Source organism: Poecilia latipinna, unplaced genomic scaffold, assembly GCF_001443285.1.
Source record: "Poecilia latipinna isolate Pla-1442-1.1 unplaced genomic scaffold, P_latipinna-1.0 Scaffold38, whole genome shotgun sequence".
Taxonomy (NCBI): Eukaryota; Metazoa; Chordata; class Actinopteri; order Cyprinodontiformes; family Poeciliidae; genus Poecilia; species Poecilia latipinna.
In genome coordinates, this window is record NW_015112654.1 from 264,840 (window position 1) to 282,561 (window position 17,722).

The 17,722-nt window shown below is 39.1% G+C and overlaps 1 protein-coding gene across 2 annotated transcripts; it reads right to left on the reverse strand.

Annotated features, from left to right (window-relative positions):
* Nucleotides 1-3,459: 3,459 nt before the first annotated feature.
* Nucleotides 3,460-17,254, reverse strand: LOC106955383 (actin related protein 2). 2 transcript variants are annotated; one of them, XM_015045532.1, is made up of 10 exons: nt 17,101-17,254; nt 13,976-14,086; nt 13,668-13,682; nt 11,777-11,992; nt 11,494-11,566; nt 9,766-9,902; nt 9,506-9,655; nt 7,230-7,375; nt 6,866-6,998; nt 3,460-4,194 (listed from the first exon to the last, which is right to left on the reverse strand). In XM_015045532.1, the coding sequence occupies exons 1-10, from the start codon at nt 17,146-17,148 to the stop codon at nt 4,024-4,026; spliced, it is 1,200 nt and encodes a 399-aa protein (XP_014901018.1). In that variant the 5' UTR covers nt 17,149-17,254; the 3' UTR covers nt 3,460-4,023. The 2 variants fall into 2 exon arrangements, with proteins under 2 accessions (XP_014901018.1, XP_014901027.1); XM_015045541.1 differs by lacking the exon at nt 13,668-13,682 and having other exon boundaries at nt 17,101-17,253.
* Nucleotides 17,255-17,722: the final 468 nt, after the last annotated feature.

Below are 17,722 nucleotides of genomic sequence, written 5' to 3' on the forward strand. Positions count from 1 at the left end.
GTAAAAAATGACATAAGAGTTATTATTAAGAAATCAAAATAAAAAAATTTAAAATTTGGCAGATTTTAAAAAAAAAAAAAAAAAAAAAAAAAAAAAACTAAAACGTTACAGAAAACGTTCAAACGTTCGAACGTGCAAACGTTCGTCTCAAGATGTGTTTTTCACAGCTGCCTCCCTCCTCAGCAGGAACATGTGATAGCCATCGAAGCCGTCGAGCCGTTTCACTCAGGATGTCTCTGGAAAAGCATGTGGGCGATAATGATGGAGCCCGGGAGAGAGAGAGAGGGAGAGAGAGAGAGGAAAGGAGAGAGAAAAAGAGGGAGAAAGAAGGAAGGGGGAGGGAGAGCAAAGAGAAGAGAAAGAGAGGGTCCCTCAGGGCTTTTGGGGGCCTGCTAAGCAGCTCAACGGCTGCAAACAGCATCACAGTCCACATGTGCAAACATTTAAGATATCTGCCTGTGTAATGGGGTCAACATGGCCCCTCTCCGGGTGCACCAAGCACCGGCGTTCACTTCCCACCACAGTTTACAGAAATGAGGCGACCGTGGAGTTGACTCCAAAGATAGGGAAGGATTTTGATTTTCTTTTTTTTTTTTTTTTCTTAAATCTTGGGTATTTGGGTTTAGTATGGCTTGAAGAGAGCTGCAACATTCTGGCCTATTGTTACTCTATCAAGTCTAGCTCATTGGAGTTCGAGCAAATGCAACTTTAAAACCGAGGAGTGAATGTACTCGACTCCAATTTGTCCTTGAAAACATGAAAAGAAAAAAAAAACAAAACAAAAGCGGATGTTTGGCTGGTGAAGACATACTTTGGCATCAACAGTTTTTACGAGTCTTGAGTTACTGAAACAAAGCCTTTTCAGTAATGTCGGCGTATAACACAGGTCAAATCCAGACTTGCAGACATGTAAGTACTTCAGTGCATAAAAGGGAAACTTTTTATTCTGTTGATATTCGAGTGTACTTCCATGTCATGGAAAAAAAAAAAAAATTTCCTTGGTAAGCTTCATATGGCGATCGAGTCCTTTTATGATATATTTAAAGCTTTTACTTCAAAGCCACTAATATTCAACAGTTGTTGTTTTCTTTACTATTTAAAATCCTTCCATTGAGGTTCCAGAGAAAGTTTTTTCCCCCTTGGAGTTTAGCTCACCTGCAGTGCACCTGCTGCTGTCCACTGCAAGTCAACTGACTGAAAGAAAGATGCAACATTTCCTTTCACACAAACAAAATAACTGGAGGTCTTTCAGGTTAATAGCAGAGTCATTGTGTGGAAACTAAAGCAAAACCACCAGTCTCTCATATTGAGGTAATACTAATTAAAAACTACAGCTAGCAAGCTGCTAGTGACGGCATCAGTTACATGTAGCTCAATGTGCTACGTTGTGTTTAGCACTGAGCTAAACACAACTCTGCATTATGATGTCACCAGGTGACTCCAAACCCCATAGAAGCACTGAAGAAATGCTTAGAACTGATAAATGTGTGAATGTGCCACAACTTTCTCCAGCTGAACAGAAACAAAACTTAAGTTATCTTTGGACCTAAAAAGGAGCGAACTAGAGTCAACACACAGCTTCAGTTATTACAGCTAGAAACTAGAGATCAGGCCAGAAATCACATAAAGACAGTTATAAAGTCGGTCTTCTACCACCTGAAGAACATTCCCAAGAGTAGAGGACTAATTAAGGAAGATCTAGAGAAACTTATCCACGTGTTTATCTTTAGTCGAGTTGATTGATGTTTTTCTGCGGTGTTTTAGAGTTGAATTCTGCCTGTAGTTTGAGCAATGGCAGCAGAGGAAGTGAATAAAGTCATTTAGTCAGTGTTGGCCCCATAAAGAATTAACATTCAGCCATCTTGTTCAGCTAGCTCTTCTCTCTTTGCAGTGGAGGATGGTCGTTTACAGCTCAGGCGATTTCCAGCAAGCTTCATACCGTCAAACTGGCGCATTACATGGCCAGACATTAGCAATTGGGTAAGAGTTCATATTTAAAGAAAATAAACTTGAGAGACCACTACAGTAAGCCACTGTTTCTCAAGAAAAGCATAGAACAAGGGACTGGTTTACAACCAGGCTAAAAACAAAGTCACCAGAAAATAGCCACTGAATGCTAAAGGAGTCACAACCACAATTAGCAACACCATTTTAAAATAACTAATTAGCCAGCTTACAGTCCCTTTTTTTAAACTACCTGATTATATCAGTTATTTGTAAATGACCATTGACCTATGCCTACTGAACGCTTTTATCAAGTCGAGTTTGACCCTATAGCAGGTCTCATACCAAACCCGTTTGGAATGTCTCAGTTGGCACTCGGACATGTAGGTACCAGTTCAAGGTTACGAGGGAAGTGCTGCGTGTCAGGGGATTAAAACAGAACAAGGCCGGAAGAGTCTGGGGTGAGATCTTTATTTCAGGCACGGAAAGAGTCTCTTCCTCTGATGGCGCCACTGCCTCCGCCACTGTTCCATTTCCTCTTCCTCCTTCTGGTCGCCGCACACACATCCCGGTCCTCCGTGGATGAGCCTCCGTCTCTCCCCCCGCCCCCCGCGGTCTGTGAGTGAGTGTAATGAATCCCTCTAAGTAACCCGTCTGGCATCCAACAATTTAAGAAATTAAATTAAAATCTTTTAGGGTGAAATTTCTACACCTGTAAACGGGCATAGAAATTGTGAAGAGACCCACACAGCCATCATTATAAATCACTTTTATTTAAATCAGCGTTAGGCAGTTATGCTATGAACGACACAGGAAAATAAAAACAAAAAAATTGACAAAAAAGAAAGACATTAAAACATGAGATCCAGTTAACAATAACTGCACTTGGCACTGGATAAGACGTTCATGGAAAGAGGGGGAAGAAAAAAAAAATTATAATAATAACGGTACACATTTTTCATACCCGAAATAGAAGTGCCTCCAGTAACGCGTCAAACCGCTGGAGCCTGGAGAACTTAAATACGTTTCCTTTTTCTCAGATATTGTGATATTTTCCAGCTTCAATGACCGCTCAACCTGCCTGCGACGCGGCGGTGGCCACTCGTATCCATTCGAGATTTACATCTAAAGAGAAGGTAGAAATTAACAAATACTCACTCCTTCCCACTTCTTATTAACCGTTTCCCCTCCCACAACTAACCCCAAAACGTACCGTCACAAACTCTGTCAAGCTTAGGGGCTTTCACTTTTTCTGTCCCTTTATGAATCAACCATTAATTTCTTTTTTTTATATATATATATATATATATATATATAAAATAAAAAAAGAACAAGAAATCTAAGAAAAAAGCGCAAGAATGTGTCACTCTGTGCATTCCATTTCCAATGGGTCAATGCACAACACCAGGAGGAAATTCATGAAAAAAAACACACACAAAAAAAAACAGTAAAGTAGAACTTAAGAATCCAGCCACAGAAGAGCAGAGCCATAACCCCTCACCCAGAAAACATGTCATTTATATATATATTTATATATATATATATTAAAAAAAAAAAATGTGATCAGTTCGCGCTCGCCTATAACAGATGCTGAAAGCGGCCGTGGCTGTTTGTGATGGGCTGTGAATGCGACGTTATGAGTTTGAGACTTTGCATCGTTTTAATCCTCCTAAAAGGCCTGAAGCTGGTGGAATGACCCATTTACCAGGTGAGCATCTCCACCATGGAAAAAAACAAACAAAAACACAGTAAAAATAAAACATTTCAAATCACGAAGCAGGAAGTTACTTCGCGGGGTTGTGGGAGGCTTCCTAGACCAGTTTTGAGCCAATCCTCGAACAGGAGAAGAAAGGAAAAGAGGAAGGAGGAGAGAAGAGAAGAGGAAGGGGAAGAGAGAGAGGTAAACTCTTGATACTTTCAGATGTTTGAGGAAAATTCAAGAGCAGCTGATACATTTAGGAAAAAGAAAAAAAAAGAGGGATAAATAGATATAAACTCTGCAATAAGGGCGAATGGAGGAAATGTGTGTTTGTGAATCTGTGTTTTCAGGTGTGCGGCTGTTCTGTCCGTCCCGGTGCTTTATCTGACGGTGACTCCGAGTTTTTCCAGCACGCGGACTCCTTTCTCCTGGTACTCCTCCCGGGTCAGCCAGAAGTTGTCCTTGTCCTTCATGATGTCGGCCAGCACCGCTCCACCCAGGAACACCATGTGCTTTCGCCTGGGAGGATCCTCAATCCGGATCTTAAATTTCTGCACGACAAGGGGAACGCAGAGGGAGTTATAATAAGTTTACAACACAACAGCGTGTTCCCCAGCGAAGGCCTTCGTGGTTTCTCTGATCCGCGCGGCGAGGGAGATCGGGATCAAAGACCCAACCGGCCTCTGCCGTGGATGAAGATACGTTTTTGTTCCCGGGATCAGGATTTGTGCCACAAAACGAGTAGTTACCATGATTAAAATCAAGCTAGTTTGCATTTACAGACTCAACGTTTTTATAGTACGACCTTGAGGTTCCTCTCAGTTTATCTTCTCGCAATCCTGCTCCTAAATTCAGATGTTGAAAGACAAACCCAGCAGTAAAAACAGTAGTCAAGAGTTCCTACACATCTTTTTCCCCCCCATTCTTAAATTCCAGATTTTTTCAGATTCAAATTTCCCACTAATTTTCTGAATTACCTTTAAGTTTCTGTGAATATACAGCAGAAAAGAAAGCTAAATAAACGGACTGATTGAGAGAGAGCTGGATAGATCGAAAGATGGACAGATGAAGAGAGAGAAAACTGATATCTTTTCATATACATAAAAAAAACGTATCTTGAAATTTCTCCATTTTCATATTTAAAATTTCACAAATTACCTAGACTAAAAGCAGCTTTTAAGACACAAAGTAGGACAAAAAAACCCCACTAAAGATATATATATATATATATATATATATATATATATATATATATAACAAAATAAAAAAAAGTGGCAACATCAGAACTTTGTCCTGAATATTTATGCATCAACTTCACAAGAGTAGTGACACTTCATATTCAAAGAAAAAAAAAAAAAAAAAAAAAAAAAAAAAGTTGAAGCAGCGAACCACAACAGTATTTTTTTTGGCTATGGGGGGACACAAACTCCGAACATAATATTTATATAAGTTATTACCTTGTAAATTTTATTTGGTGCATGACACGTCAGTCTCAATATTAAATCCTGCAGGCTGCAGTGCTAATGACGCTTTCTGGAGTCGGCTTTTATACAATAAAAAGTGTTCATAATGTTTTCCTTCCTGCTCGTTGGTTACATTCATTTCCTGGGAAATGTTTCAAAGCCTAATGTGACGCGAACTGAAACGATCTGAAACACAGATGCTTTGTAGAGTTATTACACATCAAATGTGTAAAACGTGTCAGGAGCTTCCTCACATCGAAGGTTAGATTGAGATCAAGTCAGTCAGGTTATGAAAGATTAAAAGACTCCAAAACACTGGAGGAACAACCCAGTTTCCTCTCAGTAGGGTGAAAAGCAAAGCTTGTAGTTTATTGATCAGAGCAAAAACTTAACAGAATCTATAGTTTACAACTCAAAATATGGTTGTGCTTTTTAAAAAAAAAAAAAAAAAAAAAAAAAAAGATTTTGCTATATTTTCTGACAACCAGATTCTTCCTGCATTTCCTATAAGAGGGAAATTTCAGTACAAAGATCTGTGAGGTTTTATCAATCTTTATACTTCACAAATTGTTAATAGAACATTTTTGTCTTGACTTAGTTAAGTTTTTGTTCCAGTTTTCTAATTTCTGTTTCATATATGCAAGGCTGAAAATGTTACATTTGAAAAAAATTTATTTTTTTTTAAATTATTCTTCTTTAACTTTATTTTTGGATTTCCTGACACTAGCTCAAAAGGTAAATTTCATTAATATTTATTTTAAGACAAAAAGAGAAATATTATGAAACTCACTATTGTTTGAGCTCATATTTTATTCTTATTTAACAGCCAAATATCTTAATTGCTTTTTTCTTGTTTGTAATTCTTGTCTCTTTTGTAAATGAGATCTTGGATCTCAATAAGAAGCCGTACAAATAAAAGTAAAAAAAAAAATTAAAGATAAAAGCTGTCATTTATTTTTATTGTTCCGATAGTTAAATAAGGAATACTTTTTTTAAACACAATTTCTTACTTTCTCCAGAAAATCTCAGATGAAACAAAAAGTATATATTTTAATAGTGTATGGCATACAAGAGGTAACCCTATAATACAAATCATAGCATTAAGTGAACAAATAAATAAGAATACAAGGTTACTTTCACCTCATTTCAAGATCATTTAACAACCCAACTAAACTTTCTGTTCTCTGAATTGTCAAAACTCAAGACAGATGTTTTATTTTTTTGGGTTTTTTTACTGTGACGATATGGTTTTCTTCATTTCATTGCTCATATTAAAGGATATAAATCAAACAGCTGCCATTTACAGCTGAAGTTCAATGTAAAATATAGGACTGGATTAGGACAGTAAAGTGAAACTCATAGGAATCACAAAGATGAAAGTCTTTTACACTTTTGGCACCACCTGGTGGTTGGTTATGTACACAGCATCAAAAATACAAAATCGTAATAATCTGTTTTGCAAACTTCTGGGAGATAAAATAGTCTGAGTTTCTTTAAAACTCAGACTAAAATAAACACCTAAACCTTTTTCCACTTGTTTGAAGCTCCAGTAAGACTAATCTGATCTCTGGATGTCTAATTTCAGAGAATAAAACCTGAACCTAAAAGTTGCATTTCCTTTAAAAAGAGATTAAGTGTTTGCAACTCAACTGATTGTGATATAAAATCATTGCAATGGTTTCTCCTCTTCCTGCCACATCCAGACAGTTTTAGGTCACACAGTCAGTTTAGGGGAAAGATGTGAGGGTTGGTCTCTCACCGAAAGTTTGTCCACGTCTCCCTTGAGCACGCGCTCCAAGTACAGCTGCTTCAGTTCCCTCTCCAGTCGGGACGGCAGCCCTGGGTACATGGTGGATCCTCCCGACAACACGATGTGTTTGTAGAACTCAGGCCTGACCGGAGGGAAGATGGATGACATTGAATGAGACTTGAGAACCCATCGTCCTCGGGTGAGTATAGCCTTAAAGTCTTAAAACATTCGAGATTCACTTCAAACACAGATTGACATCCTCTCAGTGACCACGTCATTGGTTTAAAAAAAAAGAAGGAAGAAACTGACTTTACCTGACAGTAAAGATCAAGAGATATAGGTTGCAATGGCGTATTGGACTCTTGGGTCTCACCTGGTGTCTATGTCAGCGGCCTGGATGGTGTTGAAGAGGAGCTCGGCCACTCCGACGCCCTCCACGTTGATGAGGTGGGGCTGGAACAGAGCCTCAGGGGCCTCAAAGCGCTCTCCTCCCACCTTGATCACACGGCCATCTGGCAGCTGGAAACGTGTGGGAGGGAATGAGATGAAAAGAGGAGATGTTGGTAGAGCGCCTTGGGGTGCGATTCCAGGTTAAGGTACAACATTACCAAAATGGTTCTGAACAAAGTAGAACCTTCCCCAAACCATTTGGAAATACTGTTTTCCCTAATTTGGACATCAACATTCTCTAATGAGTGCAGATAATGAGCAGCCACAGAAACTGTGAACTCTAAGCCATGTTGAGCCAATGTGTTCAAGTGTTAGGGGGGAAAAAAAAAAGGCTTCATTGAGTAGAGAGCAGTGGGAGGAAGTGGAGCCCAGCCGCTGCCACAAAGTGGCTGCACAGGAAATGATGTCACGCACAGTTCTGCAGCCCTTCGGCCACAGTCACATTGCCCTCCTTGTTTCGGTGCGCCTTGCGCGCCGACTCGCCTACACCAACCATAACACACACACATGGTCACAGTGAGCGCCGAGACACAACATGAGCTCAAAAAGGCGTGCAGGAACACAGACGTTTAGATTCTGCGGTTCCCCTTTCCAGAGGGGGGAAAAAGAACCTCGGAAAGAAAAGCAAGGCTGATGGCGGAGAGCTGCACGCCCAGATGTTTGAGACCCAGAGAAAACAGCACTACCCCACCATTAGGCAGCCGACTACGGCCATGTGGCAGTCCCTCCAGCTTGCTGCTGATATTTTAATAACCTGCTAGTTTCGGTACTTCATAAGGAAACCTTTGAGACGATTTCTTTGATTATGATGCGCTATGTGGCAACGTGAAGCTTCAGTTGGTGTGTGGAGTATGGGAAGAAATTATTTTAGATTAAAGAAGTAGACTAGACGTTGATGTTCCCCTCCCGAAGGGGTGTGTTTTCACTGGCAGGGATACCTCAGGCCTGGAGAATGCAGATGTTCCAGTTTGTCACTTTTGTTTTACAAGCGACTGAAAATCTGTATGCAAGTTCTATTCTAGACACCTGGAGGTGGACGATCCACACAGACGGTTACATGCTGTCTACAAGTGAAATGTTTTTCTACAGTTTACTCTTTCTTATTGTGGATATATTTTATAAGTTGTTCTCTTTGTTGTTGTTTTACTGTTGGATATCAAAGAATTTGTTTTCTATTCCATCACCAACCTCTAAAACGCCTGACTTGACGAATCCGATTTTGGCTGATACTGATTTGTCTGTAAAGTTGCTAGATATTAAAGCTGCACCCTTGTCTTGTCTCCAACAAGTGGTGACACCTGCAGTGATTTAGTAATGACGGATCCAGTCAACTGCCCCGACTTACTGAGCTGAAAACCTGCTCTACAGGACTACTGAGGGGTTTAGCTGAGCCAGAAGAAAAAAAAAAAGTTTCTGGCTTGGTTCTGTAGCATTTTTCATTTTATTGCCCTTCAATATTACCCATCTTATTAAAGTATTTATTTATTTTTTACCATTTTAGATGTCAAATGAAATGCAATTTTATGTTTTTTTTTTTTAGATTTCTGTGTGTTCTCATATCCTCTGTTGTTCCCTTTTTTATGACCGTTTCCTCAGTTCCACATTTGCAGACATTTTATTTTAGCCGTCTAATAATTACTATTATTTTATTAACCTATTATGGTGTGACTGCAGACTATGTTTGTTCTTTAGTTTTAACTTCTCTGAATTAATTTGAGTATATGAAAAGTTCCCTATAGAGAAAATCTTATTCATAGAGACACTAAATATAGAAAAATGAGCTAAAGAAGTAACTTTCACACAAGTTAAGAAAAAAAAACTTTCATTCCAAATCTATTCAGTGGAAGTGAAATTCCAGCAGAATTAAATAACGTAGAATTGTGAGAAGACGATACAAGCACAGATATTTTAAAGCGATTTGTTTAAGAACGTTTGTAGCGGTTGAATATGAAGAATGCAACTCCTGTATTGAATAAAGAAAATAAATGGTGCAATTTCTCACCACAGCACTTCCTTTTCTCCATATATAGAAGTGAACCAGCTGAACCAGAAGTTACCCCTTTCTAACCAATGCAGGCCACTGGTTACGCAATAAGGTCTGTGAAATACACCTTCAACTCCATTTCAGGAGTTTATCAAGTGACATCACAAAGGAAGTTAGACCAATTGCACAAAAATCATGAATAAGTGCAGATGTACCGTATAAGACTCCACCAACACAGTGGTCTCCAGAGCCAGCTTCTGCTCCTGCTCGATGTTGTAGCCCACGTAGCACAGCTTCTCCTTCATCATGCGAACCGTCTCAAAGTCTGCAGAATGGTTGAAGGCGTAGCCCCTCAACAACAGCAGCTAAATCCAGAGAAAGAAGCAGCAAACAAAATAGGGAGAGGGAAGCTGGATTAGATCAAATCAGGGCAGTAAAGCTATTTTTTTTTCCGTCTTCCTTGGAGACCGTATACCTTTATGAGGTAGCGGGTGATGTCCCTGCCTGCGATGTCCAGACGTCGTGTCAGGTGGGGCAGACTGAAACCCTCATACACTGGACAGATGTGTGTCACACCATCGCCCGAGTCCACCACCACACCAGTCAGAAGGCCTGGCACAAGCAAGCAGGGCAGGTTATTATTTATTCCCTGAGTAAATGTTGATCAGAGAAGTGATTTATGACGAAGGGGGACAGACTTGTTGAGTGGAGAAACAAAAACATTAAATAATACCAACATCTTAATTATCGGGATTCGTGCAAATGAATTAAATCTCCAAAAGCATTTTAAGATTATACAGAGAAAGGTTGACATCTTAGAGCAAAAACATTACATCCAAGTTTAACTGCTCTATAACACTCTCATATATGAATTGTGCATACATATGGGGTGATACAAGCTAAGAGCTGCACCAATCAACTGGTTAAAGATACAAAAATAGGGCAAAAAGGGCTTATGTGGGCAGTTGCCCAGGGCGGCAAATTTTTTGGGGGGCCCAATGATTTTTTATCCCCCCCCCCACATATGTTTTTCAAACATACTTTATAATAAAACTCATAAGCAGGTGAGTTGTACTATCATTTTGGGGATTTTTTAAAATACATATAAACAATATTGAAGTATTTGAAAGTCATGAAGTTATTGTAGATTTTTGGAAACAATATAGAACTATTGGACAGGGGACATATTAAACCTACAATGTATCAATTCATACCTGTTGATATATAGGACTATGTATTAATGTACTATAATTTAGCAGAAGAATTTTTCTGTAGTGGGCAGGGCACCAAAACTGGCTCGTACTGGAATGAGTGTGGGAAAATATCTCCTCCACTGTATGAAACTCCACCCATTAGAGTGCAGGAGACCTCATCAAACCCTAAAACTGTTCATCACACTTGTTAGTGTAATGATAATAGGTGATGCTTTTATAGCCAACACTGGTCATGTATGCCTTAGATGAAGGGAGAGGACATAAGGGAAGTCTAATACAGGAATAAATCAAATCAACTATTGGCTTTTCTAACAGTTTGTCATTTAAAAGACTCATTGTTTAAGATCCAATTTTTAAGCAAGAATTAAGATTTTTGTTAGACAAAATCTTCTTACATGAAGACATGATTGATTTAATTCAGCAGAAATATGGGAGTGAAATATTGTTGAACAAGTAAGAAAAGGCATCATAAGACAGTAATCGTTTGATTAAACCAGGGATCTGCAACCTGCAGCTACGGAGCCTTCTACAACGGCCCTTAACAACTTTGGACAAAACAAATAGCAGGGTGTTTGTTATTGAATAATTGCAATGAATTTCTAGAACAAAGTGACTCAAAAAAAAAAATACTGTCGGTACCTTTAAAGATACATTTCTTATCATTAGGTTTAAAACAAAAAAAAAATATTTCCACAAATACAGAATTCATAAAAGAAGTGCTCTACTAGCAAATGTAGATGTGTTTTTGTTATTTCAAAACCTAAAGACAGAATTGAAATAGCGATTCTTTAATAAAAACAACAAACTACCTTGAGTAGATATTGACCAAATGTTATGAGAGTTGTCTTTAAAAAAAAAAAAAAATCATGTAACAACTGTGGCTCCAAACCAGTTTCATTTAGCTGGACTGACAGTAAAAAATTGCCCTTTGGGTTGTAAAAGTTACAGATTGATGGTATAAACCTTCAACCATGGCATGAAAACCTTACCCTGGGCATACAGTGTCAGGACAGCCTGGATAGCGATGTAGACTCCTGCAAACTGGTAGGTCTCAAACATCACCTGCGTGGAGGACGAGCAAATGTATCGGTCTGATAAGAAACAGCTAGCAGCACATGCAAACATTAGCTTTTTAAAATCATCATTTACAAGAATTTATATCAGTGTCACTTCTGCAAAGCTTTTAATACATTGCATCCTCCGTGACAGCTTGTTTAACTCCCTTCAATCAGGCAAAGTAAGCTGCTCCAAAACAGACACGCGTCGCTGTACCTCGATGATTTTCTCCCGGTTTTTGGTGGGGTTCATGGGGGGTTCGGTCAGCAGGATCTTGCAGTTGCGAGACTCGATGTTGAGCTTCTCCGGGCCGAAGGTGTAGTCCCAAAGGTGCTTCATGTCATCCCAGTTCCGGACAATGCCGTTCTCCATGGGGTAGTTCACCTCCAGCATGGAGCGCAGCTCGCTGGCCTCGTCTCCCACCATCAAGTCCTGGAGGAAGGAGACAGCAGAGATGAATACTTTAGGATTCATGAAGCTCCTCGTTTGGATCGTCTGGTGTCACTCAGACAAGTTGAAAACCAATAGGGCTGAAACGATTAATCAAATTAATCGTGATTAAGCGTATTAATCGCAATTAATAGATTATTGAAATAATCGGCAATTAATTTAGTAATCAATTAATCGCTCAACGTTCTCTAAAAATGGCCTTTTGCTGAAAGAACTCCACAGTCAGAGAGGCAATTAAGACAAAACTGTACAAAAAGGTAAACATTTTGATGACACCTTCATTGTAAATATGTTCTACCCAGAACTCCTCAAGTGGCATTTTTAGCTTCACCTGGTTCAAATTCTAGAGAGAAAATATATTAAGCACTTTGATCCAAAAGCACAAACAGATTAGTTGACGGTACCTTTTTTTTTTTTTTTTTTTACTGGAAATGCATCCTTTGCTAGAAATGATCAAGTGTTCACTAAAGGAATGCTTTGTTATTGCATTTTAGGAAATAAAATGTGTTTTCTTATTTAAAAAAAAAAGCAATTGAATTGTTGATTTGTACCTTTTTAATGCATTTCTAATAGCGTTTTAAAACAGCTTAAGTGACTAAACGAAAATTCAGCAAATTTTTAAAATCTGATTAATCAGTAGAATAATTGATTACTAAAATAAATCTTAGTTGCAGCCCTATACAGTAACTTTATTATGTTCTGGTCCTCCTTGAAGACTAAAGCTTATACAACTTGCGCCATCTGTCTACTGGCAAACAGATGTGTTCCTGTAGCCTTTCAGCTTGGGACTCTGTTACCCAGCATGCACTACAAAGCATCATTTTTCCATGCATTTACACCTGGAACCACTTCCCCTCGGCAATAGCAAACCACCCCTCGACCCCCACATCCAACCATCCACATGCACGGCCACCTTGGCAATGTACACAGCTGCCGGGTTAGAACGCGGCGTTAGCCACACAGTCAAGCATCTCACGTTCTGCTTGGAGACATCAAAAGCCGACTGAAAGCAGCCATTTTATGGGTTCATCCTGTGTGCTTTGGCATCAACAAAATACCAGTCGCAGGCATCGCCTCGATGTGGTCTTTAAAGGAAACCAGATGTCCTCTCATCTCAGACTCCCAGCTGTCTGCCATGCGTCCTCGAGTGAGGACTCTACTACTTCTTCTTCTGCTCCTGACTGGACGCTGCGTTAAAATGACTACAGTTCCGACAAACATGTAACCGGGGAGAACCCAGAGCTTAAGCTGACATTTAAATTTCTCTCCCGCTTAAAGCAGCAGCAGGGTTGAGGTGGGCGTTTTGGCTGTCAGGGCGCACGACGAGATCAGAGGCTCTAAAAATGGAAACGGTCCAAAATCTCTTTTAGCGCTCCATCGATAACAGCTGGCCTCTGATTCATCGCAGGCATTTCTGCCAACGCGCTCAGCCTGCAGAAGGGAGTACATTAACAAAGTGATGGATGTCTTCCTTATTCCCTGCCACTCACTTGGCCCAAACACACACACACACAAAAGAAGAAATCAGCAAACAAATTAGGTGTTAAATTTAAAAAGAAAAAAGAAAAAACCAGGTTCCTCATTTTCAGTTATGCATGACATTTAAAAACCATCCGCAGCAGGCAAGAACAGGACTCCCACAACAACCTGAACTTACCATCTTCTGGGAATTCTACTTCACCGAGGGAGAACGAACGAGGAGAAAGGGCAAGACAGGTAGGAAAAAAAACAAAAGACGAATGAAGGAAAATAAACAGGAAGAAAAGTCAAGACAGGTGTCAATAAGAACCCTCTGGTGTCTCCAAACTGATTACCTCTGAACTTACAACACCTGATATCTAAAACTGATTTACAGGTGGGGGTTTTCACACAAACCGTGTCCTTTTACTAAGAATTTTAAGGAATATATTAAGAAAGAAGAAAAAAAAAAAAGAAAAGATTTTGGTCAGATAAACCACTTCGTACCTTGATCTCAATGTTTCCCACTTTGGCTGTGGAGCGGATGATGGGCCTCCCAACAAGCGCAGGGAAGATGTGCTCTGGGAAGTTGGAGCCTGCATAGCCGCACTTGACAAACTGCAAGAGGCAAAAAGTGGCCAGAGGAAAGAGGAAGTGATCAGCAGATGCATTAAAGTGCTTCAGACATATACAACCCAGAAGTTAGCTCTAGAAATCTTGCGAATGAAACCAAAACCTTTAACATTTTTTTGATTTCTTGCATAAATATCCAAGAGAAATTTGTGGGCTGCACCTCCAAGGCTTATAAGGTTTTGAAGTTGGGATTTTCTTATTAAAGTTAATTTAATGGGAAGGTACTGGAGTTTCAAAGAACTAAAAGCTGCCTACACTTTTCAAACGAAGGTAAATTTGTCGGGTTTGGGGAGATTTTATTTTTTTAATCATTAAAAACAAAGTCATCACAATATAAATATGTGGATTATCACAATCACGAAGAACCAAATATTATTTGGTATTCCACAAACTTTTATGTTGCAACCACTCAAATCCTGCAAGCTAACACTATATTTAGTAAGTCGGATAAGCTTTCAATGTACTTTATGGCCCCACTTTGTGATCTTCATGACCCACATGCTAACGATCAAGTTCCTAATTGGGTCATTGTTACGATGGAAAATAAGAAAAATAATTTGTATCATAATACTCAAGATAAATACTGCAATTTCGTATTTTCCTAACTTTAAGCAGCTTTAGTGAAGGCGGTGAAAAATGTGGCTTTTTTACATAAACTCTTCATACGATGAAACTCGTATGACAAACAAGACCCAGTGACACAAAATAAAATTGTTGAGACCATAAGCTTGCCCTTTAGAATTAAATGTGCAACTTTACCCCATCAGTACAATGACCAAATATTCCAAACAATTTTGTAACAACCATCTTCATGGTCTCTTGTTGCAACATTTAGCTTCTGTGCACAAAGCACTCGTTTCAGTTGTGTAACAGACAAATGAAGGACCAAAATAAATAAATAAGAACTGTTCACACTTTAATCCTCTAAATTAGGAGCACAATATTTAAGTAGAGAAATTAGTTCAACCCTCCCTTACCAGCTTCAAGGAAAAGCTAAGATTTTAAAATAAGGTCATTTCTTGTGCTGATTTACAGCTCTCTGCATCGGCAGCTTTATATATAAAAGTCAGTCATCTCACACTGAACTCAGAATATGTGCCTGTGACATAAGCGACTGTGGTTTAGTCTCTTCTCACTTCCTCTTGACTTCTTTATTCAACTCTGACATATGGCTGGGTTTTTTTTCTCTCTCTCTTTCTCTTTGCTGGCTTCACACAGAGCTATTGAAAAATTCACATCCAAAAAAAGCCTTATTAGTCAGTAACGCGCTGAGCCAACATCCTCCTCGACTGCTGACTGTGTTTAGATAAGGAAGTCCCAGATGAGACCGTGGTACCTGTGTGTGCAGTGAGCACATTCCTGAGTTTCGGCAAAGATTAGCAAGTCGAGTGCGTTGTGCATTTCAAGAGGCAGAAAATACACCGAAATCAGCTCAGGTGTGGCGACACAAAAAGTAAACTGTTAAATAAACTTGATATATTGCAATGTGTTTGAAAGATTTTGTAATAAGATACTTTTAATCAAACATTTGTGTCATTTTCCAAGCTGCAATGGAGAATGTAGATTTAGTTTTTGAACCAGTTAAGCTTTTTTTTTTCTGGCAAATGCCACTTTCTGATCTTCTAACTTATAATCTTTTTACTCCTTTAAATTAAAAGCAAAGTTGAAAAATGTGTTGCAGGTTCTACAATAAAAAAATTGCTTTGAATCCAACAAAAAATGAAAGAACTACTACTGTGTATTAAAGCATATATAGCCAGACTACTTGATTTTTAAGGATTTTATTTGACCTGTGAATTACCGATTAGAGTATTGTTGAAATATTAGCTGAGTTTGAGCTCTGACCTTCTGACTGGTGCATCTTTAATTCATCAAGGGTTTACATATGCACAATCATAATTATCCTGTAATTGAGCAACCAAAGATGTCAGCTAGAATGCAATAAAAAGAACGTCTTTATCAATTAGTTGGGAAAATCACCATACTCTGTTGATAAATGGTAGATATAATTGTGATTGTGTCGGTGTACAGCAATAAATTTAAATGCATCAAAAACAAAACTGATCCAGGTTTAAGGGTCATAAATAAATTGTCACAAATGTCTGCCTTTAAAACAGCGAAGATTTTAATGTGTGTGAGTATGAAGTAATTAGGATGAAATGGCAAAAATGCGCCTTAAGATTGACATATTCATTGGCTAATAAAAACCCAACACTGGTCGACCGCTGTGACAAATTTATGGTTTTAATGTTTGGAGGTATTTTTCCACATAAGTGAAGGTTCGCATGCTAGCATTTCCTGTATCCGGCGACTTCCTAAAATGCTTGTCAACAGCAACGGACCTAACAATTAAAAAAAAAATGTGTGAAAAGCGGTTAAAACATGATTGCGTTCGTGTGTTTTTCACCCTGTCTAGCCGCCGCCAGGTAATATTTTTTGGGCGAAGTCGCAGCAAAGACTATTCAGGAGGTTCCTCTATTCACCTGACACGGCCTAGATAGCCTTCCACCTAGCTGTTGATGGCAATTTATACAAAAAATCTATTCGTTTAAAATTATAAACACACCAAATGAATAGCAAAAATAATTTAACTGCAAATTACGAGCTTTTGTAGAGTAAATCTCTATAAATCCCTGACGCTGCTAGCAGACAACCAGCTGTTTAACCTGACAGGCTACTTAGCTAGCAGCTTTAGCTCAGCTACCGTTGGTTACGATGAACAGTTCCCATTAGCCGCGATTTTAAACAACACGAGAGCTTCAGTCATAGCCACTAATTCAGCTCTAAACTTGACAACTGCAGAAACTCAGAGAGGTATTTTCGAGGCGATTTCGGATGAATGAAAATTTGCTGGAAACGAAGCTACACGCCCAGTTCAGGCTAGCTAGCTTCAGACGCTGACAGCCCCACTTCCTGTTTCAGCAAATTGTTCGACATTTCGGCTCCATCTAAAGCGAGGTGCAGCTCGGTGAAGCAGCGAGCCGAAAATGCAAACCTACCCCGGTTCCATTGTCACAGACCACTACTTTCCTTCCCTGGCTGTCCATTGTGTAAAAGCCCAGTTGCCGCTGAACCCTCCTCAACTTTCTTCGGCAAGCCGGAAGGAAGACACAGCAGCCCGGCCAAGAAGAGGAAGGGAAGGGTGCTCATCCGGTATGTGACGGAGGCGCTAAAATCAACGGTTACTTCCTCTGAGATAGTTCGGTCTTCGACATAAAATGCTTTTATTTATACATATATAGTTTCATAACCTTATTACATTACCGCGTAAAAGTCTTTAAAGTTTTTATTTTAATGTCTTACCAAAGTATTATTTTTCGTTATTTGACTTCAAGACATCTTTTATGCTTGAGCTGTTCTATCAAGATGATTCTCTGATTTGTAGTTGCAACTGTGGAGGCCAGCAAATGCCAAGAAATAATAAAACCGTAAATTTGTTCCATCTTCTATTTAACTGTTTTACGTGAATTGCATTAGTATCACTTTCGAAGCCACTCATATTCACGTTTATCAAAAAAAATTAATGAAGTTTGTGTTTTGTTTTTTTAAGTACTGCTACTTGTTCCTTTCTCCTTCTCTTTGAAGTCACGTCATATGTTGCCATGGAAGTGACTCTACTTA

Bases quoted from the DNA above. Each gene is read 5' to 3' on its own strand.
- LOC106955383 (XM_015045532.1), bottom strand. From the start codon at position 17,148: ATGGACAGCCAGGGAAGGAAAGTAGTGGTCTGTGACAATGGAACCGGG. The intron at 14,087-17,100 runs GTAGGTTTGCAT...TGCCTCTTGCAG, and splicing joins TCTGTGACAATGGAACCGGG to TTTGTCAAGTGCGGCTATGC. The intron at 11,567-11,776 runs GTACAGCGACGC...TCCTCCACGCAG, and splicing joins ACCGGGAGAAAATCATCGAG to GTGATGTTTGAGACCTACCA.